The sequence below is a fragment of the Rhamphochromis sp. 'chilingali' genome, assembly GCF_963969265.1.
Source record: "Rhamphochromis sp. 'chilingali' genome assembly, chromosome: 16".
In the NCBI taxonomy this organism is placed as follows: domain Eukaryota; kingdom Metazoa; phylum Chordata; class Actinopteri; order Cichliformes; family Cichlidae; genus Rhamphochromis; species Rhamphochromis sp. 'chilingali'.
This window is the reverse complement of record NC_137943.1, coordinates 31,672,912-31,700,883: the sequence shown is the minus strand read 5'-3', so window position 1 is coordinate 31,700,883 and position 27,972 is coordinate 31,672,912. Positions and strand designations below refer to the sequence as shown.

At 40.6% G+C, this 27,972-nt stretch overlaps 2 protein-coding genes across 10 annotated transcripts in view; one reads left to right on the top strand and one right to left on the bottom strand.

The window, feature by feature from the left end:
- Positions 1-23: 23 nt before the first annotated feature.
- Positions 24-12,546, top strand: LOC308383594 (uncharacterized protein). The gene is made up of 2 exons (XM_080861637.1): positions 24-1,798; positions 10,386-12,546. The coding sequence occupies exons 1-2, from the start codon at positions 143-145 to the stop codon at positions 12,075-12,077; spliced, it is 3,348 nt and encodes a 1,115-aa protein (XP_080717763.1). The 5' UTR covers positions 24-142; the 3' UTR covers positions 12,078-12,546.
- Positions 12,547-13,351: 805 nt separating this feature from the next.
- LOC308383497 (solute carrier organic anion transporter family member 5A1-like) overlaps positions 13,352-27,972 on the bottom strand; it is a 56,907-nt gene continuing 42,286 nt past the window's right edge. For 3 of the 9 annotated variants that reach the window (XM_080861501.1, XM_080861502.1, XM_080861508.1), the window contains 3 exons: positions 26,365-26,609; positions 24,747-24,811; positions 19,318-24,142 (listed from right to left, as the gene is read on the bottom strand). In XM_080861501.1, coding sequence (XP_080717627.1) covers positions 23,616-24,142; positions 24,747-24,811; positions 26,365-26,609 — 837 coding nt within the window. In that variant the 3' untranslated portion in view covers positions 19,318-23,615. Of the gene's footprint in view, positions 16,006-17,406; positions 17,544-19,317; positions 24,143-24,746; positions 24,812-26,364; positions 26,610-27,972 lie in introns of those variants that run through there. The other 6 variants (XM_080861506.1, XR_013969155.1, XM_080861505.1 and 3 more) reach the window with 6 other exon arrangements.

Below are 27,972 nucleotides of genomic sequence, written 5' to 3'. Positions count from 1 at the left end.
TGCAGTTGCTGATGAGCCTCATTTCCTGTAGGAGGTGAACAAGAGCAGAGATCTGTTTCCCTTCAGAGCACAGAGGTTGTTTCTGTTCAGAGGAAGTGAAACTGTCTGACAGTCACTGAGAGACGGTGAAACGGCACAGCACATGAATCAAATGGATCAAACAAAATTCTGCTGTTCAGTCTGTTTGGATCTACTGAAGGATCCGGTGACTATTCCCTGTGGACACAGCTACTGCATGAACTGTATTAAAAGCTTCTGGGATGAAGAGGAAAAGAAGAAAATCTACAGCTGCCCTCAGTGCAGACAGACTTTCACAGCGAGGCCTGTCCTGGTGAAAAACACCATGTTAGCAGATTTAGTGGAGGAGCTGAAGAACACTGGACTCCAAGCTGCTCCTGCTGATCACTGCTATGCTGGACCTGAAGATGTGGCCTGTGATGTCTGCACTGGAAGAAAAATGAAAGCCTTCAAGTCCTGTTTATTCTGTCTGGCATCTTACTGTGAGAAACACCTTCAGCCTCATTATGATTCACCTACATTCAAGAAACACAAGCTGGTGGAGCCCTCCAAGAAGCTCCAGGAGAACATCTGCTCTCGTCATGATGAGGTGATGAAGATGTTCTGCCGTACTGATCAGCAGAGTATCTGTTATCTCTGCTCTGTGGATGAACATAAAGGCCACGACACAGTCTCAGCTGCAGCAGAAAGGACTGAGAGGCAGAGAGAGCTGGAGGTGAGTCGACAAAACATCCAGCAGAGAATCCAGGACAGAGAGAAAGATGTGAAGCTGCTTCAACAGGAGGTGGAGGCCATCAATCAGTCTGCTGATCAAACAGTGGAGCACAGTGAGAAGATCTTCACTGAGCTGATCCATCTCATCCAGAAAAGAAGCTCTGATGTGAAGCAGCAGATCAGATCCCAGCAGGAAACTGAAGTGAGTCGAGTCAAAGAGCTTCAGGAGAAGCTGGAGCAGGAGATCACTGAGCTGAAGAGGAAAGATGCTGAGCTGAAGCAGCTATTCAAGCAGCTCTCACACAAAGAGGATCACATCCAGTTTCTACACAACTACCCCTCACTGTCAGCACTCAGTGAGTCTACAGACTCATCCAGCATCAATATCCGTCCTCTGAGCTACTTTGAGGATGTGACAGCAGCTGTGTCAGAGGTCAGAGATAAACTACAGGACATTCTGAGAGAGCAATGGACAAACATCTCACTGACAGTCACTGAAGTGGATGTTTCACTGTCACAACCAGAGCCAAAGACCAGAGCTGAATTCTTAAAATATTCATGTGAAATCACACTGGATCCAAACACAGGATACAAACTGCTGTTATTATCAGAGGGGAACAGAAAAGCAGAATTTATGAAACAAAAACATTATTCTGATCATCCAGACAGATTTACTTCGTATAAACAGGTCCTGAGTAGAGAGAGTCTGACTGGACGTTGTTACTGGGAGGTGGAGAGGAAAGGGAGAGTTGATGTAGCAGTCGCATACAAGAATATCAGCAGAAAAGGAGGTGATGAATGTAGATTTGGACACAATGACAAATCTTGGTCATTAGATTGTGACAACAACTGTTTTACATGTTGGTACAACAACATCCAAACTTGTGTCTCAGGTCCTCGTTCCTCCAGAGTAGGAGTGTACCTGGATCACAGAGCAGGTATTTTGTCCTTCTACAGCGTCTCTGAAACCATGACTCTCCTCCACAGAGTCCAGACCACATTCACTCAGCCGCTCTATGCTGGACTTCGGCTTTACTTTGTTGGAGCCACAGCTGAGTTGATTAAAGTGAAATAGACTGAAGTCTTTCATATTGTGGGTTTAAATCTGTATTTTAGTTTCATTTTATTTTCTCTCCATCATTTCTGCACAGAGATCAGCTGTCAGTCAAACATTATGGGTGGTACCTCCACATCTTCTAGTTGTTCTCTTGATGTTTCTGAGTTTTTAAAGGAGATCTTTCCTGTGACTGTTTATGGAGGCTATCACTGCTCATCATCATTTTGATTTACTAAAATATTTCTCCACATGAAAATGTAAACTTCTCTATCCTCTAAATGTTTCTGGAATATTTGTATTGAAAAATGTCGACATTTCTCTTTATGAGTATGGCAGACCATGTGTGTGTGTTTGTGTTTGTTTTTGTCAAAATCATCAAACAAATGAGGAAAAACTGTGATTTTAATGAATGAATTCATATATTGTGTTGATGTTTTATTGTGTGAATAAACTGGAAGGTTTGACTATAAATCAAACTTTGAACAAAGTCTTTTCTTCTGTCTTCATTCCAGGATCTCACTCAAATCTGATGCAGAAAATATGAAACTAATCTGAGAGAATACTGAAGCAGTTTTCCTCCTGAAGCATCACAAAGTTCAGAGTTCATGTTTAGAGCAGAAGATTCAGCAGTCGCTCTGTGACCTTTCAACTTTCTTCACTAAAACAGCTTCATTACAGAGAAACAAGTCACATTTTCTTCATGTTCTTAAGTCCTTTCAGATGTTTTTAATGGTCCTTGAATGCAGCATCAGTGTGGCAGGTTTAAAAGGTCACTTTCTGTTGTGTTCAAAGATTTCCTTCAGATATGGTCTTTAATCAGTAAAGCCAGTGATACAGCAGTGTCATTAGCTGTGTTATTGGCACCAGGCTGTGTTTATGTATGTATTTAATTCTGTCTGAGGATGTCTTCAGCATGAAATGATCATTTGCTCAGCTGCTGTGTCTCATCTCTTATCAGACATTGGTTGGAACAGAGTTTTGTTGCTGACCATCTGACAAGAGGGTGAAGAAAAGCTTCAGGCTTCATTTGGACACTACGTTGGACAGAAGTCTCCACAAAAATGACTCAGAAACACAAATATTATTAATGAAAGTCCAAATGTCAAAAAGGGGTCATACATGATCCTGAGAAATGTCCTTGAACATTTGAACATGAGTCAGAGGGTTGTCAGGTTTCTACACTGCATCGTGGCATCAAGCCTGAGATGTCTGTGGAAACAAGTATGGAGGACACAAATGCACAGACGCAGTCGAGCTGTTTGCTGCTGATGAGGAAGGAAAATAGTCTGTTGGATATTAAAGCAGCATTTATTAGAGTAAGAACAGATACTTGTGTCCTTCATTTGATCCCCGTCAATTTACAGAAGACTTAAGGACCCTTTGACTTCTAACATACAGCTGCATGTTTACAATTTTATTATTTATTTATTTATTTCTAGCAAAGCAAGACTTTACTGATTAAAGACATATAATCAGACATATTACTGTTACTTTCTGAAAAAGACTCACATAAAGCAGATTTATCACAAGCAAACATCAAGACACATCCTTCATGGCTTAAAGTTGCAGTGGGACTCTTTCGCCATCTGGTGGTTGTAACAGTTATGACAACTGTTCCTGCATATATGTCCCTCCTCAGTGTGAAGAAGACTGGACTCCAAGCTGCTCCTGCTGATCACTGCGTGTTCCTCCTGTGTCTAAAATCTATTTCCATTATGAATCAGGAAACTGTTTGCACCAATCATAAAGCCAATAAAATACGTCACACACTAAGAAATAACAAAAAGGAATTGTGCATTTCAAGGAGATTTATCCCTCGTTTTTTGAAATCATAAGAATACAAACTAATGCAAGACTGTCATGTTTTCATAAGTTTGTAGAGACACTGTTCTGTTGTATTCTAGGACATCAGTCACTTTTTAAATGCATGCTACTCCTCCTCATCATCATCATCAGCACCCATGACCTCCTTTTAGTCTTTTTTTGTTATTTTTCAGAGTTCAGGAGACGTTCTTATGGGATTTCCACAGTGTACAAGTACTGTTTAGAGCCTTTACCTAAAAGAAAAGAGTAAAGTACAAAGTAGATTTACTCACTGCAGGAAAATAATGCCTCAATCTGATATATTGTCTTATATGACAAACTGAAAGTGATGCATCAAAGTGTAAGCAGCATTTTCCTGTTACAGCTGGTCTAGATGGAACTGATCTGATCTCCTTTATGTGCAGGTAGATATCCAGTGGGTTTGCTAAGGGTCACAGATGAGGGGCTGTGTGAGATGTTTAATGGGAAAGGAAATAAAACCATTGTTCCAGACCTGCAGCTAAGATACTCGAGTATCTTCAAATATGAAGCTGAGTATTACTTCCATACTTTCCTCCACTGCTGATGACCTTGTTACCTGCTGCTCCCTGTTAATGATCAGCCTCAGTTCTGATAGTAAACTGTTGGCTCTCGTTCTGTCAGGTTGTTGCTCAGTGACGTCTTGTTTTCATTTTCCTTCTTCTTCAAATGTGTCTTCCTTTAACTCTTTGCTTTTGTTTCTGCTTCAAACACCAAATGATACACGTGCTGCACCTCTGATGGTTTGTCAGAGAGCAGAACAATTTATATTACAGAGAATATTTTACAGTTGAACATAAACTTTCACTTTTTTCCTCTAAAGTGTGCTCACTGGTTTTTCCAGCTGCTGTGAGATGTTTCTGCCTGACTGTAAAGATGGAAATAAACACAGATGGAAACACTGAGTCAGAGTGTTGCTGCTGGTTAGTCAGTATATTAACAGAACATGGTTCATAAAACTGCTCCTACAACTGTTTTTGAATCATTTTTAAAGACACTTTATTGTTCTGTTTTTGTCTTTTGGCATTTCTGTGCTAATTTCTTGTTTTAATGCTACTCTAATTTAAACTTGTTTTTCCTATTTTAATACCTAAATAAATAATCATTTATTTTTTGTTCATTTGTCTAAATTCTGGGAAAAGAAAGAAGTTTGTATTTGTTTAAGATACAATGAAATCATATTTTGACATATTGGAAGATGACATGGAGCTGAAAAAATACTACAGGTATAAATGGAAACTCCAGTTTATTTCTGTTATTTCCTGTGATAGTGTTTGTACACTCGCTCATGATAACTGTTCATTCAGCTGCTGTTTTTGTCTGCTGGACATCTTTAGCTTTCAGTAAGGATGCATTCATAGATCAGCACATCTTTTTGAACCACATTTCTTATGAGACTCAGAGTTTACATTTTGGAAATGTGGTGAGACCTGGGGTAGAAAGAGACTGAAGCTTCAACCTCGGCAGTTTTGTGTGTGTGTGAAGCAGAAAGATAAGAACTGTGTGGCCAACTCATCACACACACAATCCTGAATCAGAAAAACAGCATCAAGTGTTGTAATTGTTAAACACAGAAGTGTGATTTATATGTGGTTTTACTGATGGTTAACACAGTCGCACAAACACCTGAAACTGATCAAAATATAAAACAACATATTAAACATAAATATGTGCCAGTTACCAGAACTTATATGTGGTTTCACTGAGGTTTAATTATGCTCAGTTTATCAATACTCACTCATACAAAAGTTTGTTATGTTTTATTGATTATTTGGCTTTAGGTTTTCCAGTTTTCCAGCTGCTGCTGTTTAATGTTTGCCTGGGAAAAGAAATTTCAGTTAGTGTGGGAAGTTTGGTTAAGCTGGTGGAAAACAATACTGTTACACTGACCTTTTGGATAAGATTGTCTTACCTGTGGTTTCTCTGATGTGCACGACAAAACAGTCTCCAGGCAGCTTGAGTGCCCATTTAAAGGTTCCTGGTGGTACCAAGTGATTGAAGAGAGGATTGAAAAGCCATATTAGTTTATTGTAGATTGTAGTCAGTTGGCCAAGCTTGTAATGAAAAACGGTTCATTACTCGAAGCTTTCATCACAGTCCTCTTTGGTGACATCTGGTGGACAAATATATGAAGAGCAGCTTGAGTCTGCAGCTTATAATGAACTGCTTCATTATGATTGCCCACTCTGCAGAGCTGACAGCTCATGTTTGATGTCATGTGACAGTTCTGTGTGATATCGGGCTGATATGTTGCTTTGAACGTGAATTTTCGGGGGGTGATAAAATTGTGTTATCATCAATCAATCATGTGGTCAGAAGAATCTGTGCTTACCTTGCAGGAATGTTTTCAATTTACAGATTGGGAAGTTTTTATTCAGTCTTGATGCTTTGGTGGATGTTAGCTCATATGCAGGTTTTGTAAAGACATGATTATACCCCTTAAGCGTGCTAAAGTGTACCCTAACAATAAGCCATGGGTCACCAAATGCATCAAATCCTGTTTAAGGAAAAAGAGACAGGCTTTTAAAGAGGGGGCTGTTACTGACTTTCAGGCAGTCACCAAAGACTTGAAAATCGAGCTCTTGAAAGCAAAACAGATCTACAAAAACCTTCTTGAAAGAAAATTTGCTGCAAAAGATTTTGGGTCTGCCTGGACTTGTATGAAAACCATATCAGGGTTTCAAAATCCCCAGAACAGCAGTCAGATCATTGTAGACGGTTTTAAGTCAGACAGAGATTTGAATATGCTTGATGCTCGTTTTAGTTCTTCTGAACTGAAACAGAAACTGAAAGATACTCAACACTTCATCACTGAACTCAGCGATGTCCAAAAGGCCTTTCATACAGTTAATGTGAACAAGAGCCAGGGCCCTGATAACATTAGTGCCGCCTAATTAAATCTTGTGCTAAAGAGCTCAGTCCTAAATTTCAGCTTATTTTCAATAAATCCTTTCAAATACAAAATGTGCCCTCGCTTTGGAAGGAAGCTGTCGTCGTTCATGTCCCTAAATCTAGTCGTCCAAACGTCCTGAATGACTTCAGGCCTGTTGCCTCACCTGAGTTGTCATGAAAGTCTTTGAAAAAGTCATCAGAAATGTGATTATGGAAGAGATTGAATATCAGCTGGATCCAATGCAATTTGCGTGCAGGCCCAACAGAGGAGTGCAGGACGCGCTTTTGACTCGACTAAATCTGATTCTTAAACATGTAGAGAGTAAAGGGACTTTTGCAAGACTTCTTTTCATTGATTTTTCTTCTGCTTTTAATACAATACAGCCCCATATTTTAATGAAAAGACTTTTAGAAGAGTTTGAAATCAGGAAAAACCTGATTTGCTGGATTTTAGATCTTTTAACTGACAGGTCACAAAGAGTGAGAATAAATGGGGTTCTGTCTGACCCAGTGTTCTCCTCCACAGCTTCTCCTCCAGGGTCTCTTATCGCCCTTATTATTCATTCTCTTTACAAACACGTGTCAGAGCAGATATGAAAACAGGGCCATCATTAAATTTACAGATGACTTTGTTATTGTCAGCTTACTGAAAGAGGGTGAAACTCACCACGGTCCAATCATTGATGGCTTTGTTCAGTGGTGGGAGGAGTCTTATCTCCAAATGAACATATCTAAAACAAAAGATATGGTTATTGATTTTAGGAAGCAACTAAATGGGCACAGAGTCACTTTAATTAAAGGTCAGAAAATAGAGCAAGTGCAATCATATAAATATCTTGGGACCATAATCAATGAAAAACTGAACTTTTATTGCAAATCGGTCTGTAAAAAGGGTCACCAGTGCCTTTACTGCCTCAGGAAACTTGCTCATTTCCACATTGAGCGAAAGATTTGAACTTTGTTTTCTTGTTCTTTTATTGAGTCTGTTTTATCTTTTTGTTTGGTGCCATGGTTCAGTCAGACCTCTGTCACAGAGAAAAATTGACTGAATTAGTGAGTGAGATGGTCCAGTCGTCTGATAGATGAGTCACAGGCCTGTTTAGACTCCCTGTACTCTAAACAGGTACCACAGATGGCTTAATCAATCCTTAAAAATGGTTCCCATCCTCTACGGGGTGGATTTAGCTTCTTTCTTCAGGACGGAGGTTTCTAGTTCCAAGATGCAGGACAAAGCATTATAAAAACAGCTTTGTCCCTGCTGCTGTCACTGAACTCAATAAGAATTGTTTTTGATTTGATTCACTTTGTTTAATTAAAATATGTGTTTTGTCAGGTTTCATTAGGTGTGTGTGTTTGTGAAGGGAGGCCAAATGCTATCATTGTTCTGTAAAGCAAATTTACCTGTGGGTATAAATAAAGTAACCTTAACTTAAAGCTTATAGGAGGTTGTGAGGTCACTGCCTCCACCTGATTATGTAATTAACCAGCAGACTGGTACGTTTATATATAATATACTATAAGTTATATCATTATAATTATGTGTATATCATATTTCTTATGTACATTTTAGACCTGGGAGCAGAAATGCTGATGAACTGGTTTTTATTCAGGAACAGGCAGAGCGTCCTCTCTTCCTGGCTCCATGTCTATAATTATGTCACACACTGATTCGCTCTCACAAAATCACCAAAACACGGCACAAATCCCACCAATGATTTCAATAAATCATTGAATCAGGTACTGAAGCAGTGACGTGCTGAATGAAGCTTCAGACGTCATTGATCACGTGACTCTGTTCAGTCAAACCAAGCCTCAGCACAGCGTTTCTGAAGCAGTGTGTTGATTTTTTGACACACGTGCCGGAGCTTCAGCTTCAAACGGGCCGTCACCATCAGAGTTGCTGGAACCATGTCCCTCTACTGGCTACTCTGTTTTATTCTGTGTTAAGTTTTTGAATGTGAATTTTCTGTGTTAAGAATAACAAAGAAAATGTAATGAAGTGATTTTAAAGTTTCAACTTTGTGTTAAATCTTGTGAGTCAGAGAGAGAGAGAGAGATGAGGTGTGGGTGCACATCAGATGATCAAATGTCAACAACCTGATTGGCCCAAGTGTGAAGATGTGACGTCCACTGAGGGAAGGGGGGAGAAAGGGTGAGCAGGTATAAAAGTGAGGTGAAGAAGAGATTTGGGGTTCTTCCCTTTTGTCCTCTGTGAGATGAGCAGTTCAGAAGTTTGGATCTAAGAGGTTCACAGTTAAAATTCCAGCAGAGACGCTAAAAGGAGAACCACAGTCCAACCTGTGAATGTTTTTAACCCTTTGTGAAACAACAACAGGGCCGTACAGAGAGGTTTAAAGGGGCGGGTGCTCAAAGTTAAAAAGGGGCACATTGAACCAGGCTGAATAACAACAACACACATTCATCAAGAATCTAATATGGGAAGGGCAGGGCTATGTTGATCTGAGACTGTAGACATTAAAAAGTCCATAGGAGAGATGGTAGCTGATTAAACAAGTGTCATGAGATAATAACAAAATGCAAAGATTGGTGACAGCGCTTGGAACCATAAGGCAACAAAAAACTGTGAGAAATAATTTAGGCTCTGCCTGTGAATCACTCTTTGCTTCTCTTCTTCCTTCCATCCCATCATTTCATATATCACTCTCCACTTGCTATGTGAGAACAAGGCACAACTTGCTATTGCAATAAACTATAATCTAATTATCCACACCTAACAACTCTTGCACTTAATCTATAATAAAATGATGACAGAAAAATGTTATAGCCCTGCCTTTAGTAGCCTCACACAGCTCCTACTGTTTAGAATAGAATAGAATATAATTCAACTTTATTGTCATTGCACATGCACAGGTACAGGGCAACAGTAATAAATAATCAAATATATCAAATTATCATCAATGTTTAAATAAATGAACCATCGCACCAAACAAAACAACAATTCAACAGACAGTTCTATAAAACTGTGGATGATTCAAAGTGCTGCTATAACTGCACAACAAAACTGCAGTGAGAAAAGCTTTGGATGTTCAGTTTAGTTATAATGACAGTTAAACAACTAAAATACTCGATTAAGTAGGTGAGAAAAAGTTACATTTACTGGATCAGTTTAAGACCAAAATACATTTGAATGAATTACTGACATGGACACTTTGTGAAAAATTACTAAACAGTTCAGGTTTTTTAAAATCCACTGTGACTGTGCGCACAGTAAAGACTACAAAATAATGTTTGTTTGTTTGTTTTGTAAACATTGTGGACCGATCTGCATTTGTTGTTGCTAAATTTGAATATTTGTTACTATTTAATGATCATAATCTCATTTGAACATAGGTTTGATTTAGTGGAGTCAGTTGTTCCCATGCATCATTCTGTAAGTGTGAGAATGAACTAAGATTAGAAAATGTCAAAATATAAAGTTTGATTTATTTTTATTCATCACAGCATCCTAAACTTTGCTGAACTTTTTGAAATATAAAATAAACTCGCTGAGTGTTGACTGTCATAACTCAAGAAAAGTTAAACTGGGCTGACCCAGTTGAAACTAATTTTAACAGTTTAAACCAGTTAAACCAGTTTGCCTGGGTCAGACTTGTTACTGCATGCTGTAACCAAACATACCGCACCCTGCATCATGTGATTGGCTCTTGGTCGCTCTGTAAGAATATTTCTTTAGTGCCTCCCTTCACAGATGTGTCTGTATCAGGATGGGTCTAAACAACATGGTGTAAATGCAGTTGCTGGTGAGCCTCATTTCCTGTAGGAGGTGAACAAGAGCAGAGATCTGTTTCCCTTCAGAGCACAGAGGTTGTTTCTGTTCAGAGGAAGTGAAACTGTCTGACAGTCACTGAGAGACGGTGAAACGGCACAGCACATGAATCAAATGGATCAAACAAAATTCTGCTGTTCAGTCTGTTTGGATCTACTGAAGGATCCGGTGACTATTCCCTGTGGACACAGCTACTGCATGAACTGTATTAAAAGCTTCTGGGATGAAGAGGAAAACAAGAAAATCTACAGCTGCCCTCAGTGCCGGAGGACTTTCACAGCGAGGCCTGTCCTGGAGAAAAGCACCATGTTAGCAGATTTAGTGGAGGAGCTGAAGAAGACTGGACTCCAAGCTGCTCCTGCTGATCACTGCTATGCTGGACCTGAAGATGTGGCCTGTGATGTCTGCACTGGAAGAAAAATGAAAGCCTTCAAGTCCTGTCTGGTGTGTTTGGTCTCTTACTGTGAGAAACACCTTCAGCCTCATTTTATATTCCCCGCATTTGAAACACACAAGCTGGTGGAGCCCTCCAAGAAGCTCCAGGAGAACATCTGCTCTCGTCATGATGAGGTGATGAAGATGTTCTGCCGTACTGATCAGCAGAGTATCTGTTATCTCTGCTCTGTGGATGAACATAAAGGCCACGACACAGTCTCAGCTGCAGCAGAAAGGACTGAGAGGCAGAGAGAGCTGGAGGTGAGTCGACAAAACATCCAGCAGAGAATCCAGGACAGAGAGAAAGATGTGAAGCTGCTTCAACAGGAGGTGGAGGCCATCAATCAGTCTGCTGATCAAACAGTGGAGCACAGTGAGAAGATCTTCACTGAGCTGATCCATCTCATCCAGAAAAGAAGCTCTGATGTGAAGCAGCAGATCAGATCCCAGCAGGAAACTGAAGTGAGTCGAGTCAAAGAGCTTCAGGAGAAGCTGGAGCAGGAGATCACTGAGCTGAAGAGGAAAGATGCTGAGCTGAAGCAGCTCTCACACACAGAGGATCACATCCAGTTTCTACACAACTACCCCTCACTGTCAGCACTCAGTGAGTCTACAGACTCATCCAGCATCAATATCCGTCCTCTGAGCTACTTTGAGGATGTGACAGCAGCTGTGTCAGAGGTCAGAGATAAACTACAGGACATTCTGAGAGAGCAATGGACAAACATCTCACTGACAGTCACTGAAGTGGATGTTTTACTGTCAGATCCACCAGAGCCAAAGACCAGAGCTGGATTCTTAAAATATTCATGTGAAATCACACTGGATCCAAACACAGCAAACACACAGCTGTTATTATCAGAGGGGAACAGAAAAGTAACAGTAATGAATCAACAACAGTCTTATTCTGATCATCCAGACAGATTCACTAACAGGTCTCAGGTCCTGAGTAGAGAGAGTCTGACTGGACGTTGTTACTGGGAGGTGGAGTGGAGAGGGAGAGGAGGTTATGTAGCAGTCGCATACAAGAATATCAGCAGAAAAGGATATGAATCTGAATTTGGATGTAATGACAAATCTTGGTCATTATATTGTAACAACAACAGTTTTACATGTTGGTACAACAACATTGAAACTCCTGTCTCAGGTCCTCGTTCCTCCAGAGTAGGAGTGTACCTGGATCACAGAGCAGGTATTTTGTCCTTCTACAGCGTCTCTGAAACCATGACTCTCCTCCACAGAGTCCAGACCACATTCACTCAGCCGCTCTATGCTGGACTGTTGGTTTACTGTAATTATGGAGACACTGCTGAGTTGATTAAAGTGAAATAGACTGAAGTCTTTCATATTGTGGGTTTAAATCTGTGTTTTAGTTTCATTTTATTTTCTCTCCATCATTTCTGCACAGAGATCAGCTGTCAGTCAAACATTATGGGTGGTACCTCCACATCTTCTAGTTGTTCTCTTGATGTTTCTGAGTTTTTAAAGGAGATCTTTCCTGTGACTGTTTATGGAGGCTATCACTGCTCATCATCATTTTGATTTACTAAAATATTTCTCCACATCAAAATGTAAACTTCTCTATCCTCTAAATGTTTCTGGAATATTTGTCTTGAAAAATGTCGACATTTCTCTTTATGAGTATGGCAGACCATGTGTGTGTGTTTGTGTTTGTTTTTGTCAAAATCATCAAACAAATGAGGAAAAACTGTGATTTTAATGAATGAATTCATATATTGTGTTGATGTTTTATTGTGTGAATAAACTGGAAGGTTTGACTATAAATCAAACTTTGAACAAAGTCTTTTCTTCTGTCTTCATTCCAGGATCTCACTCAAATCTGACGCAGAAAATATGAAACTAATCTGAGAGAATAACTGAAGCAGTTTTCCTCCTGAAGCATCACAAAGTTCAGAGTTCATGTTTAGAGCAGAAGATTCAGCAGTCGCTCTGTGACCTTTCAACTTTCTTCACTAAAATTACAGAGAAACAAGTCACATTTTCTTCATGTTCTTAAGTCCTTTCAAATGTTTTTAATGGTCCTTGAATGCAGCATCAGTGTGGCAGGTTTAAAAGGTCACTTTCTGTTGTGTTCAAAGATTTCCTTCAGATATGGTCTTTAATCAGTAAAGCCAGTGATACAGCAGTGTCATTAGCTGTGTTATTGGCACCAGGCTGTGTTTATGTATGTATTTAATTCTGTCTGAGGATGTCTTCAGCATGAAATGATCATTTGCCCAGCTGCTGTGTTTCATCTCTTATCAGACATTGGTTGGAACAGAGTTTTGTTGCTGACCATCTGACAAGAGGGTGAAGAAAAGCTTCAGGCTTCATTTGGACACTACGTTGGACAGAAGTCTCCACAAAAATGACTCAGAAACACAAATATTATTAATGAAAGTCCAAATGTCAAAAAGGGGTCATACATGATCCTGAGAAATGTCCTTGAACATTTGAACATGAGTCAGAGGGTTGTCAGGTTTCTACACTGCATCGTGGCATCAAGCCTGAGATGTCTGTGGAAACAAGTATGGAGGACACAAATGCACAGACGCAGTCGAGCTGTTTGCTGCTGATGAGGAAGGAAAATAGTCTGTTGGATATTAAAGCAGCATTTATTAGAGTAAGAACAGATACTTGTGTCCTTCATTTGATCCCCGTCAATTTACAGAAGACTTAAGGACCCTTTGACTTCTAACATACAGCTGCATGTTTACAATTTTATTATTTATTTATTTATTTCTAGCAAAGCGAGACTTTACTGATTAAAGACATATAATCAGACATATTACTGTTACTCTCTGAAAAAGACTCACATAAAGCAGATTTATCACAAGCAAACATCAAGACACATCCTTCATGGCTTAAAGTTGCAGTGGGACTCTTTCGCCATCTGGTGGTTGTAACAGTTATGACAACTGTTCCTGCATATATGTCCCTCCTCAGTGTGAAGAAGACTGGACTCCAAGCTGCTCCTGCTGATCACTGCGTGTTCCTCCTGTGTCTAAAATCTATTTCCATTATGAATCAGGAAACTGTTTGCACCAATCATAAAGGCAATAAAATACGTCACACACTAAGAAATAACAAAAAGGAATTGTGCATTTCAAGGAGATTTTTCCCTCGTTTTTTGAAATCATAAGAATACAAACTAATGCAAGACTGTCATGTTTTCATAAGTTTGTAGAGACACTGTTCTGTTGTATTCTAGGACATCAGTCACTTTTTAAATGCATGCTACTCCTCCTCCTCATCATCAGCACCCATGACCTCCTTTTAGTCTTTGTTTTGTTATTTTTCAGAGTTCAGGAGACGTTCTTATGGGATTTCCACAGTGTACAAGTACTGTTTAGAGCCTTTACCTAAAAGAAAAGAGTAAAGGACAAAGTAGATTTACTCACTGCAGGAAAATAATGCCTCAATCTGATATATTGTCTTATATGACAAACTGAAAGTGATGCATCAAAGTGTAAGCAGCATTTTCCTGTTACAGCTGGTCTAGATGGAACTGATCTGATCTCCTTTATGTGCAGGTAGATATCCAGTGGGTTTGCTAAGGGTCACAGATGAGGGGCTGTGTGAGATGTTTAATGGGAAAGGAAATAAAACCATTGTTCCAGACCTGCAGCTAAGATACTCGAGTATCTTCAAATATGAAGCTGAGTATTACTTCCATACTTTCCTCCACTGCTGATGACCTTGTTACCTGCTGCTCCCTGTTAATGATCAGCCTCAGTTCTGATAGTAAACTGTTGGCTCTCGTTCTGTCAGGTTGTTGCTCAGTGACGTCTTGTTTTCATTTTCCTTCTTCTTCAAATGTGTCTTCCTTTAACTCTTTGCTTTTGTTTCTGCTTCAAACACCAAATGATACACGTGCTGCACCTCTGATGGTTTGTCAGAGAGCAGAACAATTTACATTACAGAGAATATTTTACAGTTGAACATAAACTTTCACTTTTTTCCTCTAAAGTGTGCTCACTGGTTTTTCCAGCTGCTGTGAGATGTTTCTGCCTGACTGTAAAGATGGAAATAAACACAGATGGAAACACTGAGTCAGAGTGTTGCTGCTGGTTAGTCAGTATATTAACAGAACATGGTTCATAAAACTGCTCCTACAACTGTTTTTGAATCATTTTTAAAGACACTTTATTGTTCTGTTTTTGTCTTTTGGCATTTCTGTGCTAATTTCTTGTTTTAATGCTACTCTAATTTAAACTTGTTTTTCCTATTTTAATACCTAAATAAATAATCATTTATTTTTTGTTCATTTGTCTAAATTCTGGGAAAAGAAAGAAGTTTGTATTTGTTTAAGATACAATGAAATCATATTTTGACATATTGGAAGATGACATGGAGCTGAAAAAATACTACAGGTATAAATGGAAACTCCAGTTTATTTCTGTTATTTCCTGTGATAGTGTTTGTACACTCGCTCATGATAACTGTTCATTCAGCTGCTGTTTTTGTCTGCTGGACATCTTTAGCTTTCAGTAAGGATGCATTCATAGATCAGCACATCTTTTTGAACCACATTTCTTATGAGACTCAGAGTTTACATTTTGGAAATGTGGTGAGACCTGGGGTAGAAAGAGACTGAAGCTTCAACCTCGGCAGTTTTGTGTGTGTGTGAAGCAGAAAGATAAGAACTGTGTGGCCAACTCATCACACACACAATCCTGAATCAGAAAAACAGCATCAAGTGTTGTAATTGTTAAACACAGAAGTGTGATTTATATGTGGTTTTACTGATGGTTAACACAGTCGCACAAACACCTGAAACTGATCAAAATATAAAACAACATATTAAACATAAATATGTGCCAGTTACCAGAACTTATATGTGGTTTCACTGAGGTTTAATTATGCTCAGTTTATCAATACTCACTCATACAAAAGTTTGTTATGTTTTATTGATTATTTGGCTTTAGGTTTTCCAGTTTTCCAGCTGCTGCTGTTTAATGTTTGCCTGGGAAAAGAAATTTCAGTTAGTGTGGGAAGTTTGGTTAAGCTGGTGGAAAACAATACTGTTACACTGACCTTTTGGATAAGATTGTCTTACCTGTGGTTTCTCTGATGTGCACGACAAAACAGTCTCCAGGCAGCTTGAGTGCCCATTTAAAGGTTCCTGGTGGTACCAAGTGATTGAAGAGAGGATTGAAAAGCCATATTAGTTTATTGTAGATTGTAGTCAGTTGGCCAAGCTTGTAATGAAAAACGGTTCATTACTCGAAGCTTTCATCACAGTCCTCTTTGGTGACATCTGGTGGACAAATATATGAAGAGCAGCTTGAGTCTGCAGCTTATAATGAACTGCTTCATTATGATTGCCCACTCTGCAGAGCTGACAGCTCATGTTTGATGTCATGTGACAGTTCTGTGTGATATCGGGCTGATATGTTGCTTTGAACGTGAATTTTCGGGGGGTGATAAAATTGTGTTATCATCAATCAATCATGTGGTCAGAAGAATCTGTGCTTACCTTGCAGGAATGTTTTCAATTTACAGATTGGGAAGTTTTTATTCAGTCTTGATGCTTTGGTGGATGTTAGCTCATATGCAGGTTTTGTAAAGACATGATTATACCCCTTAAGCGTGCTAAAGTGTACCCTAACAATAAGCCATGGGTCACCAAATGCATCAAATCCTGTTTAAGGAAAAAGAGACAGGCTTTTAAAGAGGGGGCTGTTACTGACTTTCAGGCAGTCACCAAAGACTTGAAAATCGAGCTCTTGAAAGCAAAACAGATCTACAAAAACCTTCTTGAAAGAAAATTTGCTGCAAAAAATTTTGGGTCTGCCTGGACTTGTATGAAAACCATATCAGGGTTTCAAAATCCCCAGAACAGCAGTCAGATCATTGTAGACGGTTTTAAGTCAGACAGAGATTTGAATATGCTTGATGCTCGTTTTAGTTCTTCTGAACTGAAACAGAAACTGAAAGATACTCAACACTTCATCACTGAACTCAGCGATGTCCAAAAGGCCTTTCATACAGTTAATGTGAACAAGAGCCAGGGCCCTGATAACATCAAATGGTTTCCACATGTAATGGTCTGCAAGAGGATGTAGCGAGCCATAGCCCCGTCCCCCAGGGCATGAAGCAGGCATGGAGGAGATCCAGGCCCCAGACATCCAGAGGCCTCAGAGTGCGAGAGCCCAAGGAGGACCACGGGAGGGGCATCCGTGCCACCCTCATGGGAAGGCCTGAGGATCCCCAGACGAGACGTCACCCAGTAGCCACAGAGCAGAAGCTAGAGGGGGCTGCACCGGCGTGCCTGCCGGCTCTGCCGGCAGCCAGCTGTGCCAGAGTGAACCGAGCTGCAGGCCCAGAGGCCGGAGGGGCCCTCTGCCGGAGGGCCCCCCGCACCCCGGAGGAGGCCTGACCGAGCAACAGGCGCCAGGCCCCGCCAGGTAGCCACCGGGAGTGAGCCGGTACATACCTGAATGCCCAGCCCATGACACCAAGAACCACCAATGCACCAACCCATCAGTCACCGGCAAGGAGTGTGGTGAGGGGAGACAGGCCTTGGAGGGCCTGGGAGTTCCCAGAGAGGTGGAGTCTAAGACCCGACCTGACATATAGACACAGACAAACAGGCACACACAGACACAAACATGCATTCCCACCCTCACGCACACATATACAAACACTCAGCACTCACCCAACGTAAGGGTTGATTTTCTCTGTTTCTTCTTTGATTCTTATCCAGAAACCTTGAATTATTGGACAGTCCCAAAAGATGTGTGAATCGTCTCCTATTCCCCCACATTTTCTCCAACATAGTTCTGCATTGGGTTCCTTACAATATGAGGAGATAACAAGAGGTGTATTTAAAAAAATCTAATTTTAAATTTCCAGTCAAACTCTCCATAATTGACTACTTGTTCCCTTGTGACAAGTTTTACACATCTCTTCCCATACATTATCAGTGATAATAATATTTAGTTCTAGTTTCCATTTCTCTTTAATATGGCCTGTATTTTAAGATCAAACTAATTTTAATATTAGATAAAAAAATAACCCAAGTAAGTAAAAAAGTGTTTTATAAATGATGATTTCGTTAGAAATCCAGAAATCACTCAAACAGAACCTGTCTGTCAAAGTGAAGCAGGCTAAAAGCTCAGAAAAACAAACATCACACCACGATGTAAAGACGCTCAAGAACACTTATGAGAACAATTACAAAGTTATTGGCATCTATTAGTCTGCAGATGTTTGTAAGGCTTTGGGGCTCCAGTGAACAACGGAGAGGTGAACTTTCCAAGAAGCTACCAGTGACTCATCCAGGTCACAAAAGAACCCAGAATAACATCTAAAGAACTGCAAACCACAGAAATCTAACATATAAGAAATGTATAAAACCACATGTGCTCATTGGGTTGTTTTTTATTGTTATTCTTCTGTGTTTCAATTCCTGTTAAGATAAACCAGCTGGAGGGAACGCGGCAGATAAACGACTGCAGACAGAAGAAGAAACACAAAGCAGCAGTTTCTGTAATTCTCTTTTATTAATTTTTTTCTTCACATTTTTATTGACAGAAGTCAAGTAACCAAGGCATCTGTAAACAGTGCATCCACAAATCTACATGTTGCCTCTCATCAGTGCGATCGTTCAGTCATTCAAAAACACTGTTTGGAAATAAATACAATACTGATTGTTTTTTTTTCTTTAAAAAAAAAAAGAAGGTAAAACCTACATCTGCCTGAAGGAGCTCGTAAAGATTCAGTCTTTGTCTGTAGTCACAGTCTGGAAATGATGCCACATATGAAGCAACACACGGAGGTAAACGACTCGATGTGGTAAAATCCTGAAGCCGGAGGATGAAATACTGACACCACCTGCACGGCTGGTTATGTGCGGCTAGAATGAGAAGTGAGAATTTCTGGACCTTTGAACCCCTTAAAAAGCTTTCAGCTTCATTATAAAGATTACAGAATATCTATCAGTGCATCAGGTGGTCCAGGTGTGTGATTAGGAGGCTTCCTGTGTGCCTCATTACAAGGTTTATTAAGCTGTACGACACCCAGAAAGCCACAAACTTCCTCCTAACAGCACTGCACCGCTGTCCAAAGACGACTGAAATGTTCCTTTATTACCATGAGCACAGACCCACTCCCACATGCATCACTGTGCTGCCCCAAAAGTAACAGGTTGACTAATCCGCCATGAAAAATAGTCCCCAATAAACGCACCTTTTCCTCCTGTTAAACAAAAACTTCCCATTTTCTTTTTGTGTGGTATCAAAAAGGGAAAAAAAGCCAGCCATCAAGAAATACTGGTGTCAGCAGTTCATCCCCCCAGTGTCGTTTGAGACGTGAAACAGCGCCGCCTGCAGCTAAACCGCAGCGCTGCATGGACAAACTGAAACAGCAGATGTTCTGGTTGTTAAATGTTAAACGGATGGACGAGCATCTCTAACACGACACAGACGGACACGGGTGAGATTTGTATTAGTTGTTCTCGCTGTACATGAAAATGGAATGATGTGCTGAAATTTGATTCTACTCTACTTTCTCTACTGGAATCGTGCGTCAAGTTTTCCTTCCATTTACTGAGAAGTGGTGCGATTTCTTTTTGTCCCAACGACGTTTCTTGTGTGTGATTATTGTCACTCTAACATTACAGAAACATGTTATTGCATCAGACATGAGCTCTAACCTGTTCAACCATGATAATCACTTTAATTAAAACAAGAATCTTTTTTAACATCACTGAACCCTTAAAGCTCACCAGTCAGTCATCAGCTCCAGCACGCGCCTCATCTTGAAATATTCTAGCTTGAATTTTATTTTTTTATCCTATTGCTGCACAAGATGCACCACGACTCTCTGAGGGGAACAAAATAGGAAGCACGTGTAAAACAATAATAATAATGATAATAATAATAATATTAATGCAGTAACTGTAAACAAAAACAAGGGTCGACTGATCGATTGTTTGTTGGCTGTTATGAGTTTCATGATAACCGTGTATTGACGATTACAATGAAGTGACAATACTGTGTCAATAATGCAGGTATAACGTAAACGTATGAGCAACTGTTCTCTTTTTACAGGTATGCCTAGACTTGCTCAAACCTTTGAGTTTAACTATTTTGAATTTTAAATTCTTTAAATCTAACCAAGGAAAAAGGGCAGACTAGCTTGGGTAAAAGAACGAAAGTTTAGGCACACAACGATGTGTGCCGCTGGTCAAGTTTCTGGGCTGCTTTTCCTCATAACAGCCATCCCTCATGATTTTCTCCATTTAAAGCAATGCATTGTCAGGGACTGTAACATCGAGTCCTTTTACTGAATCTTTGATGAATGCATAAAAATACAGCCCAAGTCGACCTGTTGGTATCTGTCTGAAGTCTTACTGCTTAAATAGCTGCTTTTATTACGTTTTTATTAGTTTGGTGAAAGAGGTTAACCGCCAGAAAACGGTTTAAAAATTGTCCTTCACCTGCTGGAGCTCAAACCGTGCAGCAAATGAAACAGGTGGCTTTAAATGAGTGTGAACTTTCTGGGGTTCAGGAGTGATGGTCAGGCATCTCATTTTAAAGTTTGCCCAGTTTGAATGCTCAGCATTAAATATCAGAGCTGCTTTTATCTGAGGTCTCAAAAGTAAAAACACCGGGACAAAATGAGGCACCAACCGTGCTGTCGACACACAAAAATACTGTTTTGGTTCTTGTTCTCTGTCTCGCATGTAACAAGTATTGATCGTCTTTCTCTTCGGTTGGTTTGGGACATGATGTGTGTGTCGGACGGCTGGTACACATCTGCCCAGCAGGTGTCCTCACAGGACAGCGATCGATGAAACTGCGCGTGTACAGTAAGAGCACATGTAACATCGAGCCTCCACGGGCATCGCACCTCGACATCCAAACACAGTGTTTTTGTGAGGTTTGAGTTTTCAGAGGGAAAAACAAACACGGATGTGTAACGAGCTGTAAACAGAGAGCCAAGAGGAAAGAAGCTCTGACACTGATCTAAATTTATATTTCTGTTCCTAAAGCTCAGAAATGCCCTCAAGGTTTCTAGACTGAGGAGAAAAGTTTTGGCCTGCAGCCACAGTGGAAGCAAATCCTCATCCAACTGTTTATGTACAAAACACAAACATGGCTTACATGGTGGTACAGGTTCAAAAATATTTCCTTTGTAAATGTAATCTCTGGATTTAAAAGAATCCAAAAAATTTGGAGCAAAATTGTTTTCGGGATCAAAAAGTTTGTCCCATCACTGTGCGCACTGACAGTGTCCGACAAATGTTATTGATTTACTTTTACTAATACTATTCATTTATTGCAAAACTATTAAAACATTTTAGGAATTAAACTTGTTACTTTTTGAGCTTTCATCACTGTTAAGAATCACTTCAGTTCCACAGTTTGTTTAGTGTAAAGTAGAATTAAAAACATAAAAGTGATGGTGTTTATTTGCTTCCACTGGGCTGCTAAATCAAAAATTTAACTACTTTAACCACTAACTAATTTTAAAACAAGCTTTAAATATATGACTTAACTGTTACTTTTGAAATAAAAACAAACAAGAAAAAAAAAGGTCTAATTTTTCTGTTATTGGGTTGTGTTTTCTTCAGATTGGTCATTTTTACTTATTTTTGTTGAGGCTTCTTGTTGAAAACTTTCCAAATACGGTGACTGCTTGCTTTTCAGTGCATTTAGTAGCAGTTGTGCAACTTTTCCTTCACAGAACACGATCAGAAAACGTCTACCAAAAAACGACTGCTGCTGAGTTTAATGTTATATTTTTTAAATGTCATAATAAATGGAGCAAAATTTATTCTGACCTTTAACGACTAAATCTGTTACACCAAACTGCCAAAAGAAAAAACAACGTCTGAGGTTCAAACTGGCGCTTCACGTCTTTTAAAGTCGAGCTGTTATCCTTACTTTAAATGTCTGCTGTTTTAATGGTGAATATTTAAGTGAGTGAGCTGGGAAGTCCCTACTATTGTCATCTCAGGCAACACCACTCTGGGTGTGAGACCAAAGCCCCACCCCCTCCTGCTCAAACCTACTGTTTGTAAGGGGCAGCCAACCAGAAGAAAGCAGGTTTAAAGCAGTGGTACTTTTTTTTCTATGCTCTTGCATTGACTCTAGATCAAGACCCTACGTTTGTTGTTAGTAATTGACAAAAGATGGTTTAGTGACAGGTGAAAACAGGATCAGGCCTGAAAATGTTTAAGAACCACTGGTGTAAAATATTAAAAGAGCTTGTTTGGGACAGTAGACGAATTGAGGGACTGAACAAAGGCCTGTATGAGTTAAAAGAGGATTATTTTAAACTGTGAGTCATGCAAAGCTACTCTAGTCGAGTCCAAGAGTAAAACAGTAGAGCTGGAAATGAGCCTAATTGGACTTGCACATTTGATAGGTTAAGCGTTTCGGTTTTTCATATTGCTAAAAACATCTTTGGGTTTCGGGGTTGAACAAAAAAATTTGAGCTCAGAAAAACTGTTGATTTACATTGTTTGACTTTTTTTTTAGATCAAAGAAAACGATCATTAGCTGCACTCCATCAGGAATCTGTGACCTTTTCTCTACTTTCTCAATAAACAACCTAACCATTCTGCAAACTGATGCCTTATTTTCTTATTTTTTCCTCACTTGGCTGCGACTTACACCTATCAAACGCAACACACATCACATTCTGGCAGACGAGCAGGTCATTACCCATAATACACCAGGACTAGTGTTTCATATTAAACCATCAAGGTGCATTCATACAGTTTCCATCTGCAGACGCCGCTTTCATTTCTGGAGCAGACAAAGGGAACAGATGACTACACTATGACCTCTACGTGATGGTCGACTACTCGCCATCCTACATGTTGAGTACAAATGTTAGAGTTGCTGTTAGTAAAGTGGACGGAAGTCACTGAGCCTGAAATGTAGTCCGTTTCTTTCCTCGTTCTTCCAGTCGTTTATTCGGAGAATCCGCCGCTGGCTCGCCGGGAATGTGGTCAGGAGGAAAATGCCGATCCTCTTTTTTTTTTTTTTCTTCCCAGGTTAAGCTGCTTATCACAGGGTGCCAGTCGGAGGCCCGGATGTATGGATGCATTGTATGGAGCTGGAAAAAGCCAAAACAATCCGACTTTCAGCAGTAATACTGCGTGTCATTGTGTCAGGGGAGCAACAAAAGGCCTTGCATCGAAGAGGAAGGCATTCTGTGTATGCCAAGCTGCTTAGCCCAGTGACCTGTTGGGTTTTTTCTTTTTAAAAAAAAAAAGATTTTAAAAAAGGACGCTGTTTTTCACATAGCACCATGCCATCGGTTTCCAGTTCTTTAACGGTTGTGTGTCACATTTCCAAAGGTTTTTCTTTTTTTTCCAGTGAAAGCGCTGATACAAGAACAAAAATGGCTCAAAAGAAAATCGCAAATGAGGATGAAGCACGCAGACGTGAGGCGACGGTGAAGCTGAAGGGAGAGGTTAGCGAAGCTGAGGTATCTGTTCAGGTGACTCCTACAAGGTGACCAGTCTGTGTGTGAGGGGCTTCCAGTGTGTTTTGTACTATTAATGTGAGGATCGTGGTGACAGAAGGCACACATTGCCAAGGTGGAGTGTGGAGGTGGGGGCTTATGAGCGATGAACTGTCTTCCATCTCAAAGGAAACCAAGCTTCCATTTGCATTTCAATGAACCGAGCAGAGATTTCCACCTGGTCTGGACAAAGTGGAGGTCTACCTGAAGGTTTTCGGTCCACGTAGTTTACCAGTGTTTCACCAGCTAATCAGAGATTTGAGATGCGAGCGGGACATCCGTGTTGTGACTGGTGTTCCTGACAGCGGCTAAAAACCCAGCTGACTGGAGAAACAAGATGTCAGTGGAAGAGACCTGCCTCGTCGCCTGGCCCCGATCTGGAGCTCAGACTCGGACTGAGACGTGTTCCAGTGATTGGGCAGGTGCGGGGCTGGGCGCCGCTGCGGGTGAAGGTGCAGCCGCGGCTGCCGGAGGAGGAGTTATTGCTTTCAGCTCCTGGCCGGGGCAGCTCTGGGTGCTAACGCCACGGTTCAGGGTGCCGGCGCGCGGCGGTGCATTAGCAGGCAGAGCGTTGGGGTCGGTTCGAGGGATATTTACGGGACAGGATCGGGTGCGGGCGTGGCCCTTGTGGCCGCCGGGGTGGCAGACGAGGCTGCCCACGGTGTCGACGGGCGACAGGTGGCGCTTGAGCCAGCGCTCTACCCGCTCCTCTTTGTACTTAATGGAGTACCAGGTGAGGAAGATGAAGAAGAAGCCAAGGAACTTGAGGCTAGCAGCGAGGCCGAAGTACACGAAGCGCAGAGAAGTGACGTCGTACTCCCAGCAGGAGCCGTGGACGCCGCAGTCCTGCTGCCACAACATGCAGGTGGTGTCGATGACGGCCCCGAAATAAATGGGAGTCGGGATGTAGGCTGAGTAAAAAAAGAGAAGAAGAAGAAATCAGGCGGGGCAAAGAACGAGAGAGTGGACAGAAAAGGAGATGGAAAGAGCAGAAAGAAAGAAAAAAACGATGACATGGAAGAGAAAACAGGGAAAGAAGAGGTCAAGGGAGGTAAAAAAAACAAACTAAACAAAAAAAAAACCCAGAACAGACGTGAGCTCTCAGCTGTCTCATTGAGGTGAGACACCAATAAAGCTGCAGGAGCTGCTGTGAGAAACTGCAGCACAAGATGAGAAGTGCCATCCTGGATTTCATAAATTTCATAATCCTCACCACCTGATTAACCCCAAACACAGTTTCTAACTGTCCTCTAAATAACTTACACTGACAGCAGCTCCCTGAACATGCATCAAATATAATTCACCTCCTTTGACTCCTCCTTATTCAGGATAACTGCCACTTTTTAAAAATCTGTAAAACATCTCGTGAGTCAGGAGGCACCGAGTGTTTACAAGCAGTGAGCCCATCTCTCCATCGAGCTCCACAAATAACACTGCTGATATTCTGCTTTTCTATTTAATTTCATGGCAAAATAAAACAAGACGAGCAGCTCTGTGCTTTCCGGTTCTACTCACCGAGAGTCCTGAGGAGGACAAACTGCATTCCCAGAGCGAACGGCCGCTCCTGCTCCGCTACAGACCTGCAACACACAGACAGGTGACTGAGGAAGGCAGAAACAGAGGATGATAGAACCAAATAAAGCAACTGCCTAAGCTAATGTTAAATATTACAGTTGAATCGCTAAAATTAAGTGTTTGTTCAATGAAAATTGAAATTTTAAGTGTTTGTTCAGTGATAACAACACACAACTCTGTGTTTCCGTGAATGTAGATTTATTTCCAAGCATCGTGCCTGCATCTAAAACATTTCTGAGACCACACACAGTCAAACTTCACAACTCGAATAAATATTCACCATCCATGCCTGTTGTGCAACCTCTTGGTCTGTAATATGCAATAAAATCCTCCAAAGAAACGAAAAGCTTCACGGCCATATTTATGAAAAATAAAACGGTTAATTCTTAAAAAAAAAAAAAAGCAAAAGTAAAAATGAACCAAATGGATGGGAACTGATCTGTGGACTTGGCTAAGAGTGTTTTCACCACAGACGGCACATAACCATGTTTATGTTTACAGCTTTTTTCAAGCATTAGCCAAATTACCTTTAATCTTAGTGGGTTACAGGGACATTAAAAGGGCGGGGATTCACCAGTCGACTCTGATAAAACTCTAAAGTTTGCTGACTCTGCACACAGACGTCACCATGTTTGGATGAGAGCAGGAGAGCTTTGTTATCAGATAAAGATAACAAGACTGATGCCGGCAGACTTGATCAGCTTAGACGTGATTCAGCAACAATTCTGCTCATTCACAACAAATATCTGTGTTTTTGGCTTTATTATGTTCATCTTACTTGACTGTCCTACTGCGTGATACAAATCTACTTAACAAAGACCCACTTATCCATTTTTAAATCGAAAATGGCCCCATGCCTGAATCCTTTAATGATGTTAACATTTTTATTTGTCGAATGTTCAGAAATATCTATCAAATACATACATTTCCATCAGACAAATCAGTTCAAAGACTTTGTGGGAATTGAGTTGATAAAGTTTGGAAATCACAGTTTGATAGTACTGCCACTTGGATGAAAGAAGAAATGTTCACGTTCAAATTCATCGTCACATCATCAGTCTAATAAGAGATGCCCAGACCTCTCCAGCTGATCTGGGAAGAATACTGAGGCATTCCCAAGCCAGCACTATCCCAGTACTATCCCAGGGGTCTTCTCCCAATGGGAAATGCCCAAAACACCTCACCTAGGAGGCGCTCGTGAGGCATCCTGTTCATATGCCTAAACCATCTCAACTGGCTCCTTGCAGGCCAGCTGTCCATAAGGTAAGAGAGGGAATGTAGATCAACCAGTAAGTCAACAGTGTCGCCTTTACTCTCACAGTTTGTCTACAGTCAGTAAAGTTTCTTCAACTTTTCCACCACTTTTGATTATTTTTGAAAACTCATTTCCTACAAAAATAGAAAATTGTTTCTTTTTTTCTCAGAAAGGTGATAAGAACACCTGGTCTGCAGAGAGGCAGTTACCGGTACTTAAAAACCAAAGAGGCTGACGACTTTTAGTTGGAACAAAACATTGACATCCCATCCTCCTCACAGTGAGTGATTCATAAAGGCGTACCTGAGGGTGACAATGATGGCGGAGGGCTGAGCGCAAGCAGTGATGAGCGTGACGATGAAGAGAAAGATGAGGAAGGGGATGAGCGTATTGCAGGTGCGGTCGCACTTCCCCGATACGGCGTAGCCGTTCTCGTTCAGGTAGGTCTTGACGATGACGAGCTGCAGCTGGTTGCTGCCCTGACTGCCAGTCGACGGCGTGATGACCTGCCGGCTCTGAACGCAGGCGCAGTCGGAGTAGTTTCGGATCTGGAGGGCAAATGAAGATACGTATGGAAGTTTAGATACATGGTTCATAATGTTATTACTTTAGACATTAATGTAACTGCTAAAAAGAAGTGAGAATGTCTTTAGCACTGGGAAAATAAAGGCCTTTTATTACTCTTTCAAACCTATCCGAGTGCCTCCGTCTAATAATGACGACATGGCCTACAGAGGGCAGATCCAGCATCTGCTGACTCAAACAAAAACCTTGATCTTAATGTTATAGAAAGTCCAAAAAAGGTAGACAGAGCCCCATCTACAACAGGGTAAAGCTGAGAACATAACGAGCTTTCAGTTCCTTGGTCTCTATGCCTCTGGGGACCTGACATGGTCTCTATATACTTCCTGATAAGCAACAACAATGCCTCCACTGCCTGAGGAGATTGAAAAGGCTCCATCTGGACAGCTTCTACCACTGCACGGTAACATCTTGCACAACAGCTTGGTACAATCACTGCACCTGCAGCAGTTAGTGAAACCAACAGAGCGTCCTGTTGGCACCCGCTACATGCCGTTAAAGACTGCTACCTGAAACGCTTTACCTTGCATGCGTGTAACATGAACTATGACCCCACTCCCCCTTTCAACATTGATCCCCCACTGAGTGTGAAACAGTACCAGTGTCTCACACTGTAAGGCTCAGGAACAGATTTTTTTGTTCCCGGCCTGTAAATCTGTCTCTCCAATCATGTGCACCATAAGCACTGAACTCAGTCACACACTGTAACACACATAATCACTGGATCAGAACCTGCCACACTCTGACACTTTATCAGTAACAACAGATTACCTATAAGTCACTAATCTGCTATTTTATTTTCTTTATATTAATCTACATGATTTTTTTTATTTATTTTATCCGCTTTTATATCATTTTATGTTTTTGCTTTTCTATTATGTTACTGTGTCGTGTCATTACTGTGTTGTGTTGCGCTGCACCTACATATTAATACTGCATATATCATTGTGTTGGCTTTGCTTGTATAATAACAACAAAATGAATTAAACGGAACTTTTTGGTAACATTTTGCTTCTTTTGCCAAAATTATTAAAATCTTCTGGTTTTTGGCCTTGAAATCACACATATACAACGCCAGGATAGTGTCCAGGTTACTACTACCCCGTAGTGTTTACAAGTTCAAACAAGTTAAACTGAGGATCCTTTTAAAATGAATATTGAGGGAAAAGCACATCTAAACTAAGACCTTCTTCCATCTCACTTCGAAATAATTTATAAAGTAACAGTTAAGTTCAAGAACACTGTCTAAATGCAATTATTAATTTGAAAAGAACAGAAAAATAGAATTTCTACATCAGTTAATATACCAAATTAGAACCTGTTTCTAAT